This window comes from Embiotoca jacksoni, unplaced genomic scaffold (genome assembly GCF_022577435.1).
Source record: "Embiotoca jacksoni isolate LCO1_2020_lvr unplaced genomic scaffold, fEmbJac1.0.p SCAF_15, whole genome shotgun sequence".
Taxonomy (NCBI): Eukaryota; Metazoa; Chordata; class Actinopteri; family Embiotocidae; genus Embiotoca; species Embiotoca jacksoni.
Genome location: NW_027185285.1, coordinates 10,834,032 through 10,852,804, shown reverse-complemented (window position 1 = coordinate 10,852,804; position 18,773 = coordinate 10,834,032). Strand labels below are relative to the sequence as shown.

The 18,773-nt window shown below is 40.4% G+C and overlaps 1 protein-coding gene across 1 annotated transcript; it reads left to right on the top strand.

Moving 5' to 3' along the window:
* The first annotated feature begins 1,934 nt into the window (after positions 1-1,934).
* Positions 1,935-17,806, top strand: LOC138198221 (caspase recruitment domain-containing protein 10). Its single transcript, XM_069149506.1, has 24 exons — positions 1,935-2,204; positions 4,318-4,560; positions 6,366-6,503; positions 7,879-8,065; positions 8,360-8,502; positions 9,288-9,490; positions 10,510-10,629; positions 10,768-10,893; positions 11,062-11,241; positions 11,345-11,449; positions 12,157-12,193; positions 12,348-12,385; positions 12,489-12,577; positions 12,682-12,728; positions 12,996-13,116; positions 13,528-13,705; positions 13,981-14,104; positions 14,237-14,477; positions 14,667-14,736; positions 14,861-14,963; positions 15,052-15,210; positions 15,334-15,446; positions 16,227-16,342; positions 16,566-17,806. Exons 1-24 carry the CDS (start codon positions 2,135-2,137, stop codon positions 16,771-16,773), a joined length of 3,159 nt encoding a protein of 1,052 aa, XP_069005607.1. The 5' UTR covers positions 1,935-2,134; the 3' UTR covers positions 16,774-17,806.
* Positions 17,807-18,773: the final 967 nt, after the last annotated feature.

Below are 18,773 nucleotides of genomic sequence, written 5' to 3'. Positions count from 1 at the left end.
CCTTGAAATCTTCACCTCAACACTGTAGCAGTCACTTATAATATTCACACTGATATGAAAAGCACCAGCAGACAGTCATCAGTCACACCCACTTCCTGTTGCCATAATAGAAGCTGTGGTATCCTCTACTCTTTACAAGTCACTCAGCAACTTTTTTGTGGCCATGATGATCGGCTGATTTCAGTATCTCTCTCATAAGTGTCCATCAACAGGCTCAAGTTTCTTTGAATGATGCTGAAACCAAAGAGAGATAATGACGCTAAAGAGCTGAAAACTGAAGTATGAGAAGAACTTACAGAATTCTGCACAGCCTATTTCTGTCTGACTGAGCTGTCACACTCTTACACATTCCAGCATGAGCAAACTGTGGGGTCCAGTGGTATTATCAAAGGCTCCTCTGTGTCGCTGTCACCTCAGAGACAACAGGAATGCTCATCCACGGCAGCCCTCCCTCGCCCCACAGACCGAGGTCTGGACGGACAGTCGGAGGATCTATTGGTCTGTCAGAAGAACAAAATTAACGACAGGCGGTGAGGCAAAGAGAGGGAGGAAAAACAAATAGAAGAAGGACAGAACAGAGTGGGCAACGGGGAGCAATAAAACAGGGACAGACGGACAGACAGAGGCAAGATGTGACCTTGTGAGTCACAACTAAAGACACAAAGATGATACTTCACAAGATAAAAAGACAAGGAGGAAACTTAATTATTCACAAGGCTTGCTCTACTTCCTGACTGCACACTTTGCCTTTATGGTATTAATTCAAATACAGCTTCTTCAGTTAGTGTGTGAAATGAAATCACCATTATTATTTTTGTATAGCTTAACTGTACCGTGAGACAAAATCTATAATGATTTCTACACAAGCAATGAGCTAGTTTATATTCAGAGCTAGGATTCACACTCAGCTATGTTTCCTGTGGTGTGCATGAGTGATACTACATTATGGTATCTGCTGTACATCATTAAACCCACACTATTTTTTAGCAGCACCACAGAGACCCAAAACAGAAGGCCGGTTTATTCAGAGGAGGCCTAGAGACGGAGGGGAGCCTGACATTTACTGTCCAAGAAAAAGACACATTCTTCTGCCGGCACACTGTCTTTCCTGTCAGCCTTTATACAGTAACTGAAAAAAAACATTTCACACAACAGTCTCCTCCCTACCCTGCCACACACTCAGGAGTTCACTATAAGCAGATTTTCAAAACTATATAGCTGTCCACTTATCCTATAATTTAATAATTTTGATATACATTTTATATGTATGTATTTAATAACCAAGGATTATTATATCATATACCTTTAAAAAACACATGACACAAACACAGTATTCAGAGGGCCATCAAGTCTTTCACCTGTTGCTTTATCATTTTTAATTTCACCTTTAATAATCACACTCATCGGCATAATTTTTTTTTATTGCACTTGCCTCTACATGTTTGACCATTATGTCATTTCCAGTGTAGGTGATTCAGCTGTTCCACCTTCCGTGGAAGATTCAATACACACTGCATGCATAAGTATACAGTAGAACTGAACATGAAACTCTGTGTCATTGTGTTTTGATGTGTCAGATGAGTTGGGCTTCCCTTTCCCAGCGCCAGTGACTAAGCTGACTCCTGTAGTTTTGTAGGGTTTGTGGAGGGAGAGTACCCGTATAGTGAGTCACAGTGTTGATGACTTATTTCTCTTTAAATCATTTCTATGACAAAGCTTCCTTATAAAGCTCACAGTTTAACGCAATGTTCCCCGAACAGCTGATTGGGGATATTATTTTTCACCTCACCGCTAATATTTTGCAACCCAAAGGGTATTACTACTTTGCAAGTGGACAATCATTGGTTGAAAGCGCCATCTAGTGTGTAAGAACTCTACTATACTGACAGTAAAGAGTTCATGAGCTCCCACCGTATCTGCGAAATGTTGATTGAGGAAATCCGTTGTGACGAGATCAAATGAAGGACTTTTTTGGTTCTTCTCGGCCACTGACTGGCTGGCTGTGGTTGGAGTTGGAGCAGGTCGTGCGCCAAGGTGTGTGCGTAGAGGTGGACCTGCGTCTCTCCAGTCAGGTGGCGCCCACATGCCTTGACCTCACTCCTCAGTTTCACTCTTGACTCCTATCTGGATCTGAATGGGATGTCGAGGATTTGATAACACGGCGCTGAGCGTGGTGTCGTCTTCACAGGGAGAAGACATGAGTGGTAAATTGACGTTTAATATTTTAATAACATCGTGAAGGTGCTTGATGTTGTCATCTTTTACGTTCTTATGTGTTTGCAATGTTTTACTGGATAAATGATTGACAGACTTGCAGTTTTTCCTTCAATCAGTAGTCAGACGTTTGCGTTACACGGCAGCAAGAACTGGTCGCAGCCTGTTACCGGTTAGTGATAAGGTTCCCAGGTCCAGATTCCGTGTGTCAACAAAACCAAGATTATAAAATATTGGGCAAATATAAGAACTGTATTTTTACTACCCATATTTAGTTCAATAATCAGCCACATATTGTAAAATCCTCAGACATGTGTAAGTCTTTAACTCCTTGTCCACTGGAGTGATGCAGCTTAGTTTTATCCACTGGATTTATTGTAGTTTACTTGTTTGTATTTTTTTTTTTTATTTTTGTAGATGTGAATATTTACTAACGGTCTGTGGAAAATTATTTTTTACAACCAGTGATCAAGTTGCTCAGATGTGTTATTTTTATTTGATTATTTTATAAATTTTTCTACAATAATGGGTACATTTTCTGAACTAAATAATCTCAACTCCTGGTAATTTATCAGCATTAACATGTTTTCACTCATGTCAAATAGAAAATGACATCTTTATTTTTACTCATTTTATTGAAGCTACGAACAAATCTTAATTAACTGCATGCATAGATAGATAGATAGATAGATAGATAGATAGATAGATAGATAGATACTCTATATATAATGTCATATAATACAGTTCCAACTGAATGATGGTAAGTCCGGGATAGTATTCAGGGGACTTTTTTCAGTTTTTTATGTGAGCTGCTTGGTGATCACGAGACCAAAGTCTCAACAGATGGGTATGACACAGACTCCAGAGAATCCAAACCTGCCTCAACCTGCCTGATGGCTCAGATAACCCTGATGAGCTGCAAAGAGCAGTCGCCACTTGCTCCCATTTTACTGGTAAATCATTTAGGTAGGTAATAATAGAGCGCCGCTATGTGTAAATATTCATCGTCATGACTGATTTTCTAGAAATGTCTGTACATCAGCGCAGGTTTCTGAGGGCTTATGTTGTCATAGTATGCCTTATTCAGTAGTTTCTATTTTGGAAAGTTAGTAAAAGCTTTCCCTGCTTTGCATCTATGATAACGGACTCACCACCTTTTTTCATTATATCTACTACATGTAGATAAGTTTGTGGGTCGCTGGTTTTCTATAAACTCGCTTTGCCTCTGTGTCTCCTGAAGTGAATGTGGCTGAGAAAGCTTCTGTCTGTGGTCCTCTGGTGTGTTTTTAGGTGCTCAATATGACTCACACCAGTGTTTTCATTCCTGTGCTCTGAGACAATGACCCACAAAGACTCCTCGCCTCCACTTCGTGACCCTCTCAACAACAGACCTTTGCACTACACCACACTGCAGTTGTTCTCGCAGCCTGTACTGCTTTCTCATTTATGCAGTTAATTTTGGCTTCCACCAAATAAAGACATGGAGTTAAATCATATCAAGATGTTGAATTTAACACCACATCTGCTGTCCATGCGAGACCAATGGCTTCATTTTACAAGTTTATCTGTGAGACGGATACTTTGTCGGGAGTAAATCCCCCTAAGCCCTCAGTGTATGATTTCCAGTAAGGAGCTCCATCTCATTCCCAAAATGGAGCAGATCAGTCCAGTAATCCTTTGTGTTTATTAGCCACTTAGACAAAAAATTTTAGCCAATTTTAATTAGGGGCCTTAAAACATTTTAAAATAAAGGTTTATTTGTTAGACAAGTTATTGTTTGGAAAGCATAAATAAGATGGTTGACCCACTTTTGATGGCTGCAGAGACACAGATAAGCATAGTCAGACAAAAACAAATTCCTGAGGAATTCTCCATGGGAAAAATATTTATTCTGGGAATGGTCATAAGATACGTCTGGAAATCTGGTTTAAAGTGAGACATTGAAAGGCCACGAAAACAAACATATCTTAAGTAAATTCATCAATTGATGTAAAATAATTATAATGCAGATCATTACCTTTTCATCTTCTTCAATGTGCAATTACTTGACTTAGCTCTTCTTCCTCAAACTTCTTTAACTGACACATTTTTGGTGTGTTGCAGGTGTGACAGACTGGGTGGAGGACAGTGACATTGCCCGGGAGGAGGCGTGTCCCTCTCCACCGTGGTCAGAGGAGCGCTGTGAGGAGCTGTGGGACCGCGTTGAAGGAGTGCGACACAAGCTCACACGCATCCTCAACCCAGCCAAACTCACGCCGTACCTGCGCCAGTGCAAGGTCATCGATGAGCAGGATGAAGACGAGGTCCTCAACTCCACGCAGTACCCGCTGCGCATCAGCAAGGCCGGTGAGAGGAAGAGAGGACTAATTTGAAAGACAATTCAATAATCATAATCATAAGTCATTACTTTAACTCAAGCAAATTAATCAGGTTTTATAATTTTGTATTCAACATGACTTCAACAGCTGTGCAGTTGGATGTGCATGTATCAGCCAATCAGCTACAAATATACCGTAATATACCAAATTATGAAACTGCAGTGTAACAAAAGAGGGATTGGATATTTGCTTGTGATAAATCGTCTGTGACAATTATGGACAGACACAGAGAGAGAGAGAGACATGAGGCAAAGATGCTGTATGAGGTCAAAGTTCCTTCTATCAGTCTAAAAACAGTGTTGATTTGACTTATTTACAGCTCATAATAGAGTCATAATTCACATCTGAATGCACAGGTATGATACACACAGGTTTAGATTTAGTATGATTATAGTAACCTTCAGGATACCATTATCAACCATGTCTATCCCAAATAAACAACTATAAATTAGCTCTGATATCATGGGGAAAAGCATCATCACGATTTTAGGGTTTCTTAAGTATCAAAGTGGCAATTGTAAATTTGTGCCAGTGTTGCAGCATTTGTAGTGCTGATTTGTCCACAGACTTCACAACAACAAAAAATAAATCAAAGCTCAAATTCAAACAGCCACTGAGGCACAGAGGAACAAATCTTAGGCAGAGAAAAAAAATCCTTCAGGAAGGAAATCGTTTCATAAGGTGCATTTGAACATTTCTGCAAGTAAACAAACAAAATGATAGCGCCTGCTGCCTCTCTTGCCCTGGCAAAAATCCATAAACCCTTCCCGATGTCTGTACCTGCTATACCTGCATACCCATATATGAAGCTTCACCGGATGTGCCTGAGCTGACCAGTGCCTTCAAAACAAAAGCATTAACAATTACTCAAATTAATTAAAGTGGTGGGATTATTAATGTAGTCAACGAGTTCATCTCTATTACTCAAACTAAACAGCAACATAATAAATAGATGAGGGTTTAATTACTAAACAAAACGAATAGCTCCAATACTATAATGAATAGCTCCAACAGGATACTTTCAATGCTGCTAAATGTGAGCAAACACTCGGTGCCTTCTTTAAAAATCAAACGGAAAAGACAAACAACAAACCGACACAGACATCATCATAAAAAATAAAATGTAAATTTCTTGGATTGCAACTTTTTTTCTGTCATTGCTGCCTCTATATGAGACAAATGATGGGAAAAGTTGGGAAGAAATAAAGGGAGCAACATGCAGTAGGGTCATTACTAAACTGACGCAGCTGCAGCAGACAAGAAGCTGATCTCTGATCTTACAAGATGCACTGATCCACGTAAAGTACAGGACATGTAGTGTGTTCCTGTGCTAGAACTCCTAAAGCAGAAACATCTGAATGATTGTGCAACAATATGTCAGCGAGGAACAGGTCGTAAAGATAAGTACTGCATTGAGAGAAACAAGCAGGACCTAAGGAGAGAGTAAGATGAAAGACATTACTGAGTAAAGGAGGACAGAGACGGAGGAATGAGGAGTGAACAAAGATAAAGATGAAGGGTTTATGTTGAGCGATGAAGATAAGCACCTGGTTTGAGCTCATATTGCAAGTGAGTTTGGTCATGTTTAACCATGTTTAATTCATGGTCATGTTTGAAATACTTGTGTATTTACACAAGTATTTCAAACCAGGTGTGCTCATCTTCATTAGGGATTTACATTTTCACCTGTCACTGTTTGATGTGCCTGCGGACGCTGAATTATTCCACAATGTTACAGTTTTTCTGACTTTGCTTTCCCCTTTTATCGAACAGGTCGTTTGCTGGACATTCTTCGCGGTCAGGGCCAGCGAGGTCTTCAGGCCTTCATGGAATCACTGGAGTTTTACCATCCGGATCAGTACACACAGCTGACAGGAGAGCAGCCCACACAGCGCTGCTCCCTCATACTGGGCAAGCACATTTCTTTACATCTGAATAGAAAGATGTGAACATGAGTCAGGCTGTAGCCTTAATTTGATTTCGGGCAGAAGAAAAATCATCCAAAACACTTACATGACATGTGAAAGTGTCCTGTGAGGGGAACCTATTAGGAGCCAGTGTTCAAACTGTACGCTGACTGGACAATTTGCATTAATTTATAGCATGTGCTTTTAAATTAATAACTTTTGATCAGGAATTATTTAAGGTTTCATGTTTATACACCAATCAGCTATCACATTAAAACCACTGACACCCCTGTAATAAATACCCCATAACTTTTATTTAATCTGATTAAATTATTGACTTGCGTTATCAAAATACTAGGAACACCTGACAGTGTACCCTTCCAGAAAAACCACATGACTTTCACATGTGCAAAAACTCATGTGATTGTGCACATGTGAAACCTGTATTTTGCCAGAATATTGTTTTGGGGAAATGTGGTTTTGGAGCACTTTCATGATGTAATGTGTGGAGCCCACATAGATTCCCATGTGAAAGCGTTGCTACATATTTTCCCCATGTTATCATATGTGTCATACATGTGATCACATGTGTCCCAGGTAGAAAACTTGGGAAACTCGTGTATTTTTCAGAAAGTGATAACCCAGAATAGTTTGACAGCTCTAATAATTACAGTCTCCACCTCTTTCAACTGAACATTCTGATCTTCATGAAGGGAAGATTTATTGATGAGCTGTTGTATCATATGCTTAACCTGTCAGTAGTTTTAATGTTGGGGCTGATCGGTGTATATGGATTAAGAAGGATGAAGAGAAAAGAAGGGGTCTTACTTTTGCTTGCATGATAAAATATTATAAATTATCCGTTTTTCCATTAATATTATATCCATTATATATATATATATTATAGAATATATATATATATATATATATATATTTAATTGGACAGGAAACAAATTCGCTCACTAACTTTTACATTGACTTTCACATAATTCAGGCCCAACATTAAAAAATTGCTTGAAAGGTTGTGTGAATGATTCTTTACTGGCACATGACCTTAGACAGTCAAACTTTGAAGTGGTTTGTATTTTAATTTTAACATGGCTAGCAAACAGACCTGAGATACAGGCACCTAAAAAGTGGTTAACAACTAAGTTTTAGTTCAGAAACTCAGGTGTTCAATGCTCATTGCGGGGCAGAGTGTACAAGCAGAACACAAAGAAATGCTTTTCCACATTTGACCCTGATGATCTCTCAGACTAAAGTCCTCCCTCCTCACACATTAAACCCAGTTTCATTGACCAGTAAATGAATTTGCAACCTGCACAGATTTAACCAACAGCCTTCATCATAACATCCTCCGTCTGTGTCTTTCTCCCCAGACGAGGAAGGTCCGGAGGGTTTAACTCAGTTTCTGCTGCTGGAGGTGCGTAAACTGAGGGAGCAGCTTCGAAACAGCCGTATGTGCGAGCGTCGTCTGTCTCAGCGCTGTCGGATGGCGGAGGAGGAACGCAGCCGAGCTGAACGTAAAGCTCAGGAGTTACGGCATGACCGACTACAGCTAGAAAGGTTTGACTGACTTTCCAAGGTTGCTTAGTTTATTCCTGTAATATTCGTACATCAGATAGAGACTGTGAAGAGAAAATATTGTCTCAGAAAATTATTGATTCATGAAAATTAGGAGACTGGTTGTGATTTACAGATTTATGATAATAATTGTTTCTCAAGCAGCTTAAATGAGTTATTTAAACGTAGTGAGCAACTACATTAAAGCCATACAAAGTTTCTATTGTCTTATTATTTACCAAGTGAGTCAGTATGAAACGGTAAGAATGTGTTCACTGGATGGTTTGTGATCTCTAGGCTGCGTCAGGATTGGGAGTCAGCCAGTCGAGAGCTGGGAAAGCTGAAGGACAGACACCTGGAGCAGGCTGTGAAGTACTCCAGGTCCTTGGAGGACCAAGGCAAGGCCTCAACCCGAGAGAGGGAGCTGCTGAGGCAGGTAGGTCGGCTAGAGAAGCATTGTTAAAACAAAAGAGAAAAATATTTGTTCATTTGTCCCCCAACTGTTGCTTTTGACTTAAAGTTGCATGTGCTCAATGTGATGCCAGAAATTTCTATTTAACACAAAGGGGTCTGTTTGCTAGAGATACAGTCTGCTGCAATAGCATGCCACATATAGAGACAACAAAGCTGTAGAAGACTCGGGGTAAGAGAAAAGAGTTGTTTTGTTTCATCGCATGAAGCAAAGAATTGCACCCAAGGCAGTTCAAGGGAATCTGCTTCGGCTGGCACGCAGCTGCCACAACAGAACTGAACTGAACACCTCAGATCAACTATGTAGATGTTATCAGCTACCTTTTTATTTATTGTGTGGGCTGTCACAACATGTTGACCGCACCACAGGGGTATAAACCCAGAAAATGCAAATACCTGGAAAAGGAAAAAGGTTATCCTTAAAAGATGTTAATATCCAATTGCATTATTTCCATTAGGTTCTTTACACTTTGTCTGCATTGAGCCTGTTCATATAGGAATGTAATAGGGCATATGTAATGGCCCTGACAGGTTCTTGTATTTTTTTTTTATTTTTTAAACCATCCAAAAACATGCACATCAGGTCAGGTTACCTGGCGCCGCGCTAGTGGCAGCCTGTTGCAGCAGCTCCCCCCCGAGAGCCCCCCTGCTGTAGCGAAGAAATTTCCCCTCGGGGATTAATAAAGTGAAATAAAAAAATAAAAAATAAAAAGCCTTTAAGTCATTTATTTTTGCTCTTTCTTCATGCAGGTAGAGGACCTTAAGACGAGACTGATGGAGGCAGAGAAAGAAGCAGATGATACTCCAGAGAATACCAAAATAAACCATCTACTCTCAAACAGAGTAGACAGCTCTCCACCTGCTCTCGTAGAAAACCAGCCGCTCCAAGCTGAAGTTCAGAAATCTGAGAAAACAGGAAGTCAAATAAGAGACTCAGTTCCCACCACTGGAGTCATTGTAAGTATATACACTGCTCAAAAAAAATCAAGGGAACACTTAAACAACACAATGTAACTCCAAGTCAATCACACTTCTGGGAAATCAACCTGTCCAGTTAGGAAGCAACACTGATTGTGAATCAATTTCACCTGCTGTTGTGCAAATGGAACAGACAACAGGTGGAAATGAGGCAATTATCAAGACAACCCTAGAAAGGAACGGTTCTGCAGGTGGTGACCACAGACCATTTCTCTGTCCTCATCCGCACAGCCCTCCATGTGCTAGCCAGAGGTACCCTGGCTGCCATTAGGTACCGGGATGAGATCCTCAGACCCATTGTAAGACCATATGCTGGTGCAGTGAGCCCTGGGCTCCTTCTGATGCATGACAATGCTCGGCCTCATGTGGCTGGAGTGTGTCAGCAGTTCCTGCATGATGAAGGCATCGATGCTATGGACCGGCCTGCCCATTCCCCAGACCTGAATCCAATCCAGCACATCTGGGACATTGTGTCTCGTTCCATCTACCGACGCCACGTCGCACCACAGACTGTCCAGGAGTTGACTGATGCTTTGATCCAGGTCTGGGAGGAGATCCCTCAGGAGAACATCCGTCGTCTCATCAGGAGCATGCCCAGGCGTTGTAGGGAGTGCATACAGGCACGTGGAGGCCACACACACTACTGAGCCTCATTTTGACTTGTCTTGAGGAATTTCCACAGAAGTTGGATCAGCCTGTGATCTGATTTTTCCACTTTTATTTTGAGTATGATTCTGAATCCAGACCTCCATGGGATTTTGATTTCCTTTGATCATTCTTATGTTATTTTGTTCTCAACACATTCCACAATGTAATGAATAAAGATTTTCAACTGGAATATTTCATTCATTGAGATCTTGGATGTGTTGTTTAAGTATTACCTTTATTTATTTTTTGAGCAGTGTATAATACACTGTTTATCATTTGAAAGCATCTTTTATGATTCTGCTCTTTTTCTAGTGTATTTTGTGTTGTGTAAATGTGTGTGTATGTGTCAGGCTCTGATGGACATCCTGCAGCAGGACCGCAGGGAGGCTACAGAGCAGAGGCAGGAGCTGTGTGACATGATCACCAGACTACAGGGGGAGCTAGAGAGCACTGAGGAGCACAAGGACAAGGTGAAGCACTGTCATCTTAATCAGTACATTTAAAGGTTTAATTTGTTACCAAAGCAATGCTACATTTCATTATGGTTTTATCGTTCCACTGTAAACATGACTTTGAATAAAAGCTGTAATGGTGAACTTTGCTTGCAGTTGGAGTCGCAGTGGGAGCAGCTACAGCTGAAGGTGAGGACTCTCCAGCTGGACTGGGAGACAGAGCAGAAGAGGAGTGTGTCCTACTTCAACCAAATCATGGAGGTGGAAAAGGAGAGAGACCAGGTCAGTGTGAATAAAGGCTCTTAATCCAGCCTGGACTCAGCTGCCCAACACAGTCTTCCACCATCTCAGAGTTCATCATAGCATTACTTATATTTCTGTTATTGTTGAGTCCACCATATTAGCTGCTGTAACTAATTCTGACACCATCACTTCCATCTCTCTTTCTAGGCTCTGCGTAGTCGTGCTAGCCTGCAGCTGGAGTACACCGACTGTCTGCTGGATAAGAACCATCTGCGTAAACGCATTGCAGAGCTTCAGGCCAACCAGGAGCAGCAGCAGAGAGAGCTGGAGAGAGAGAGGGAGAGGTGCCGGGAGAAAATGGAGCAGAGCAACCCCTGTCTGCACTGTGTGAGTGAACACGTACAGGACTGAGTCAAGCGTGTAACACCATCCGCTCACTTTGACCACAGAATATTTTATACATATTATTGTGTCTGTGTCTGCTCCCCAGTCCCACCTGTCTCTGTGTAGCGAGGACCAGTGCTTCGGCCCCTGCTGCTCCCTCCGCCTGGACCTGAGCCCCCAGCCCAGTAACACCCATCTGATGCTGAGAAAGGTCAGTGTGGGTTTCAACTTTCATTCCCCTGAAGACCTTAATTATTATTTTACTCAAATCCACAATAACAGTAGAATCACCACTGCCCTAGTTATAAATATAACCAGAATCAGTGGGAATCTGGTGCTTCTGTCAATCATACTAGTAGGATAAAATAATGAAGTGATGACATTTTATAACCAAAAGGTCAAAGGTCAACTTGTTTGTTACATTTAAATGTTCTTCAAAAATAATTATCTGGCCATTGAATAATGGCCAGATAATTATTTTAACTTGGGAACAGAAGAGGAGATTGTGACCATATTTCATTTGGTCAGATACTGAATTGGTGACACTAACCTTTCTTTGCAGGAACATCCATATTTGAAGTATTGTCTCAGAATCAGCTTTATTGGCCAAATTCCCACAAACTCTTCACCTCCTATATAATAGAAGTCTGGATAGACATGGACATTAATTACAACTTGACTGGTTGGCAAAGGCATACAACCACAAGGCGCTAATTATTGTCTTTTGTTATTGTATTATGTGAGGAATGTAGCTCTTGGACAGCAACTTTTTTCAGCTAGACTCAAATCCTATTATTGTTTTAGAGTGTAAAATGTTGTAACACATTCTTGTGGAACTCTTGGCGTGTTGGTGCTTGTACAACACCTCCCACCAGCTGTGTGCTCTTATTGTATTAACTCGTCTTCTCTGTGTCACAGACGCCCTCTAGAGACCAAGTCAATGAAAACTCAGAGGGTAAGTCGTGCACTGACAGCTGGGAGCTACTTCTCTAGTTTAGCACAGTACGTAAGTTTGCATAAAGTGGCTGGGTGGGGATGGGGGGGTTACGAGATCTCTCACAAGTAAATATAATAAACTAAATCACAATTTTCTCTCTGCTGATTCACAGATTCTCGTTCCAACTCAGAGGAGAATCTCTTGTTGTCAGTGAGTATCGACGCTCTGCTCTTTTACAAACATAGGAATCAAAGAAAAAAGAAAGACTGAGACTCAGAATCAGTGTTTTTTATATTTAACTGTCTACCCTCAGACTGAAAACAATGAAAAGGAAATAAATCGTCTCTCCACGTTCCCCTTCCCTCCTTGTATGAACTCCATCAACCGACGATTTAACGCGGAGTGAGTTTAACAGCCACACAGATATTGCCAGTACATATTTTTCACCTTGTAATTTTCCATTTTTATTTCATTTGATTAACATCCTCCTTGTTTTCTCCACAAAGGTTTGACTTGGACTCGTGGGGAAGTGATGAGAATGATAACATTTCAGGTATATTTGATTATATTTTGCTTGAACAACCAGGACGGTCTCTTTGAAAACCAAATGAGGCCCATCCAGTTTAGCATATTTACCTTTTATTAGTCATCAGTCATGCAGGAAAATCAGAGAAATTTACTTGCAATTGATGGTATGTGATTTTCCTTTGTCATTTAGCATCAAAGTACAGCTTTAGAAACGAGACTCCAGTTCTGCTTTTGCTTTCTTTGCACGTGGCACGTTGTCAGTGTACATTAGCAGGCTCTCTGGTGTTTTCAGGTGAGCAGAGTGAACCGTCATTGTGGGATTCCTGGAACTCGTTACACTCTCATCCCTTCCCCCCTGACTTGGTCAACCTTCCCAATGTCACTTCACACCAACCCAGTGCCAGTGGTAACAGGTACAATCCTGCAGCCTCTCACTGAAAACCAGTAGAAGTTGTGTTAAAGCATTGAGTTGTGGGATTTATTTTTGCTTGATAACCAAAAATGTAACTTACCCACAGTCTCATCTAACATCTTTATAGGTGAGAATGGTGCAGCCAAAGGTTTTGACTTACTAACTGCAGTATAAATGATTGGGGTGATGTGAATTTTGGCCCATGGACCATTTCACAACTGAGTGATTTTACTTTGTTTGTGGAAGCTTCAATATGCATTAAAAGTTGATAACTGGGTTTTAGTTTTGAAAGTGTTTTAACACTTTACGTGCCAATATCATCAATACATACAACATGATGCCCTAAGAATAAATTCTTAGGGCAAAGGAAAAAGTTCACTTTTTGCTTATACAAATCCTTCCCATCTCTCAGGAATTCCCCCTGCTCCCCATCTTCAAGCCCCCCTACCTCACCAAAGCATGGAAGAGCCACTCTAGCAGACGATATCACGATAGTCGGTGGAAACAAAACAGGAATCTTTGTCAGCCATGTGAGAGCTTGTTCACCGGCTGAACAATGTGGACTGAAGGAGGGCAGTGAGCTGCTGGAGGTGTGTTTGGTGAATAAATCCTGTATGATGTTTGTAAATGTGCATTGTGCTCCATAAAGAGAATGTGTTCTGTAGCTCATACACACTGCAATTGTGTATGGAATTGTGTAACTGATTTAATGAGCCATTCGCAGTTTCACTGTACTGGCCGTGTGACAATTTCAGAAAATTCCTTGACTGTAGAAAGTGTAAAAGAAACATAAGACAGACAGAAGAATGATGATAAGAATGTAAAGCTGTAGCATAACCTGCAGGTTTGTCGTCATGTTGTTTAGCTGGAGCGGGTTCTGTTCGGTGGGGGAAGTGTGCAGCTGGGTCAGTGCACTGCTGAGGTCGCCCACTTTTCTCTGCAGTGGTGGACCGAACCTTCAACACTTAAATACCAGAGCAACCCAGAAGGTGAGTCTGGTATCTCGGTGATTTAAAAGTCATTATCAAATAGTAGTATTGTGTTCTTGAAACCTCTCCTCATGACATACGTGAAGTCGTGTTCCTAAGCCCCTCCCCCTCTCTTCTGCTTCCTGTCCTCAGCCTACTCAAAGCTGTGCTCTGAGCTTTCCTCGCCTACTTTTATGGGTGCCGACTCCTTCTATGTGCGTGTCAACCTCAACATGGAACCCCTTGGTGACCCGCCATCCCTGGGTGTGTCCTGTGATGACATCATACATGTTACAGACACAAGGTACAATGGAAAATACCACTGGCGCTGTTCCCTGGTGGACCCAAGCACAGCCAAGTTCCTGCAAACAGGAACCATGCCCAACTTCAACAGGTATGCCCATTAGACCTTGTTTACCCAGACGATATCCTAATTCTTGCTAATGAGGGTTTTTTTACACTCATTCTGACAGACAAATATTCACTAGTTTGATTTGTAGTGTATACAGAGCTGTTAAAAATAAGCCAAAAGCAGCAACGTAAGAAATGTAAATAATCTGAATTACACCCATTTCCCTCTCAGGGCACAACAGTTGTTACTCGTGAGGTTACAAAAAATGGCCCTGGAGCAAAAGGACTTTAAGAAGAAGGTGGTAAGTCTACTCGTACTGAAATTACATGAACAGTATGCCCAGTTTCTGGGTGCTTAACCAAACTGTCACAGAACCCCTTACCACACTTAAACTCTTTTATTTTTCTACATTTTCCTACTTGTAGTTTTTCAAGAAAACCTCGGGCCGTGTACGATTGGTCAAAGCAGTGGACCCCTGTTGCCGTGGGATCGGTTCCACACAGCAAGTCTTTTACACACTCACCAAACGTAAGACGCAACAACATTGTGCAATAAATCATACATTTCTCTGTATGTGTGCACTTTGCATTCATGTGTGTGTGCTTTTCCTCCTCAGGTCACGAGGACCACTTAATCCCGTACAGTTTAGTGCAGCCGGTGCAGGTTCAGACAAAGCGGCCCGTCATCTTCTCCCCCTCTCTTCTCTCCCGCGGTCTGATAGAGAGGCTGCTGCAGCCAGCAGAGTCTGGTTTGAAGTTCAACACATGCCCACCAGGTATGCGCACAACACACACACACACACACACACACACACACACACACACCTATAACAAAGTTTGGTGATTCTTCATTTGACCATCACATGATCCACCATTTCCTTTGTTTCCTGTTTTGTTAGAGCCCATTCAGGCTTCAGAGAGACAAGACAAGAGCATATTCTTCTTGGATTCCGGTAGTCCAGAGCAGGCTCTGGGCATACGGCTGCAATCAATTCAGGATGTCATCAGCCAGGTAAAAAAAAAAAGGTTAATCCTTTAAGACATAAAGTCCAGACCAAATTAATTTGGACAGTCAAAGGTCAAAGTTCACTGTGAACTCATGTTTGTGACCATAGCTCAAAAGTTTACATAATTATAAAAAAATTTAGCACCACTGTCTAATGGAATAAAATGAAGTGATGACATTTTACATCTGACAGGTCAAAGGTCACTTTCACTGTGACATTATGTTCAGCAAAAAAACCTTTTCTAGCCATTATTGAAAGCCATAACTCATGAACAGCAGGGGAGATGGTGACCATATTTCACATTCGGCTCGTTACTTAATTGGTGACACTAATCTTTGGTGTCCATCTTGAAACCGTGCTGATTGCTTAGATCTTCTGTGCTTGCAGTATCAGCTTTATTGACCAAATTCCTTCAAAGTCTTCACTAAATATGTTATACGAGTCTGGACAGACATGAACGTAAACTTCAACTTGACTGGTCTGCTGAGGCATACAACCACAAGGTGGTATTTCTAGTTTAAAGAATCAGGCTGTTTTTTCTTCTGCCAGGTAAACACACTTTCCCATTGCTGAATTATCCCCCATTTTGCTCAATAACTGTAATAATTTCAAGGCACAAAGGTAATTTTCATGGAAGAGGATGTTTGTCGGTAAAATCAATAACCAATTATAGATATTAACTGTTTCACTTGCTCATTTAACGGAGAGAGTAAGTTGCCATGGTAATAGTACTGAACGTACATTACTACACTTTATCCTATTTTTCCCCCTTATCCCTGTGTCAGGACAAGCATTGTCTGCTAGAGCTGGGGCTGCCCAGTGTTGAGAGTTTACTGAGACAGGGGATTTACCCCATCGTCATACATGTCCGCCCAAAGAAAAGAAAGCACAAGAAGTTAAGGTATGTGCGCATTCATTTGCTTTGCAAGTAAAGTTAGTTCAATGCCACAGTAAGTTCTTGTCTGATCATAGCAGCATGTACTTTATTCGGGGTTGTCCAGGTTCCTCATAAATCTCAGGCAATTCACATCATAGAGTAAATGAGCATTTTACCTCATCTGTCGGAGGATTCCTCTTTTGAAAGAATGCAAACTATATTTTTTTAAATCCAACCCTTGAAACAGGAAGTTTCTTCCAAAGTGTGGGGAGCACAGTGTCATGGAGGAGGTGTGCCAGGCTGAGGAGCTGCAGCTGGAGACACTGCCCCTGCTTTACTACACGCTGGAGCCTAACACATGGAGCTGCACTGATGAGCTCCTGGCAGCCTTACGTAACGCCATCAACAGCCAGCAGAGGACAGTAGCCTGGGTTGAACTGGACAGGCTGCAGTAGACGAGGAGTAGATATGTGTACTATACAGTATAGTCAAAGCACAAACTAGATTCTAACGTCTCCTATACAGCTGCCAGCAGGCTGCCAGGTCTCTACAGAAGCTTAACATGAAATCATCCTACTATTCTATGTGCATATGACAAAGAGTTATACCTAGAATTTTATAGGAGGCCACAATAGGGTTATGTATAAACAGAAATGTTGTAATTCTCATAATTATAGCTATATATAGCCAAGCTGGACTCCCTACAATAGGAGAAGAGTAAAAATAATTAAAACTAAGACTGATATGAGCCACACAGGATAAGTACATGTTAGTACAGACCCACCTGTAGGAATTCCTGTCGTAACAGGAATCACGCAGCGTTATTTTTTTCTTTTGAGACAGCTTATTACACTCATTTGATTTCATAATTGTACTTTCAAACATTAAACTTAAGTGATGACACAAGGTGCCCCGTTTTTATGTTGTGAGTGGAAAGAGAAGCTGTGACGACACAAAGATGGAATAATGTTATAGGTTGAAGCCTTTAAGACATAAAGTCCAGACCAAACTGATTTGGACAGTTTTACATTTTTGTTCTCCATGTTCTTTGCTTTAGCACATTCAATTTGAAATTAAATACATAATACAATATAGAAGTGCCAAGTCCCAGCTTTACTTTGAGTGTGTGTACATCAATATAAAGAATCCATTATTTTGTTTCAAATTAAATGTGCTAAAGAAAAGAACCTGTAGAACAAAAATGTGTAACAGCCCTAATATTTATAATCTGGACTGCAAACCAGTGATGCAGCTCATACTTAAAAGTGTCAAACTAATGTGGCTTGTGTTTTGTTTTATGAACACAATTTATGTTTTTTTTTAAAAGAAAAACTGTAACTTTCTGGATATTTTTCTCTGTTTTACTGAAGGTCAACAAGTATGACATTTCTATTCACACTACACTGTACAACAGAATTGTTATTTTTTTTACTGCTTTTTTTTCTTTTGTAACCTCTAAAAAAATAAATGTATACAATTTGTATAGACTCTGACTTCACTTCATGTGCTTAAAATGGACCAGATTAAATATACCTGAATTGTTATTTTTATATTGAAATACTGCACATAAATATTAGACAAGTAATAAAAAAAAAAAATACAGAATTTTACATTTACACAGACTATTAATTCCTTCAGCAATGTTGTCATTAAAACTGACTAAAATCCATTGTTTATCTTGGGTACATTTTCTAAGTGCTTAATATTCTTGTTTACTGGAATAAGATAATTTAGCACAAATGCTTCAAAAGGTGTTGATCAGAAAATATTTTTTAACTGATTGAAAGTAAAGTTGCAAAAACATCACAATGTTCCTGATGCATCAAAATGAATACATAACGACTCGGCACGGTTAAAAAAAAAAAAAAAAAAAAAAAAAAAAAAAAAAAAAAAAAATCTTGCTTAGAAGACAGTGAAAATGTCTTCATCAATGTTCACATTTTTTCAAAACAAAAAAAACAAAACCTAAAAGTGAACTATCTGTCAGACAAATATCATCGATTATCAGACCTCCAATAAAGGGAATCCATCACATTTTGTGTTATCCAAAAACATGCACCTCAGGTCAGGTTACCTGGCGCGGCGCTAGTGGCAGCCTGTTGCAGCAGCTCCCCCCTGCTGTAGCAAAGAAATTTCCCCTAGGGGATTAACAAAGTGAAATAAATAAAAAAATAAAAAAATAAAAATAAAAATTATCCATGCGTGTTGTGGAAAGAAATAAAGTCGAATTTTTTTTATTTTTTTTATTTTTTATTTTAAGTTTATAGACTATTTGACAACATCCTATAAATAATCGCTTAACTTATATATATATATTTAAAAAAAAAAAAAAAAAAAAAAAAAAAAGGATCATTGTGTTCAAAGTTCAGCACGTGTTTACTTACTCGAGCCCCGCGCGTATGACGTCATGTTTCCAGCGTTAGGACGCCCCCTGGCGGCCGGCCGCGGCAGCGCC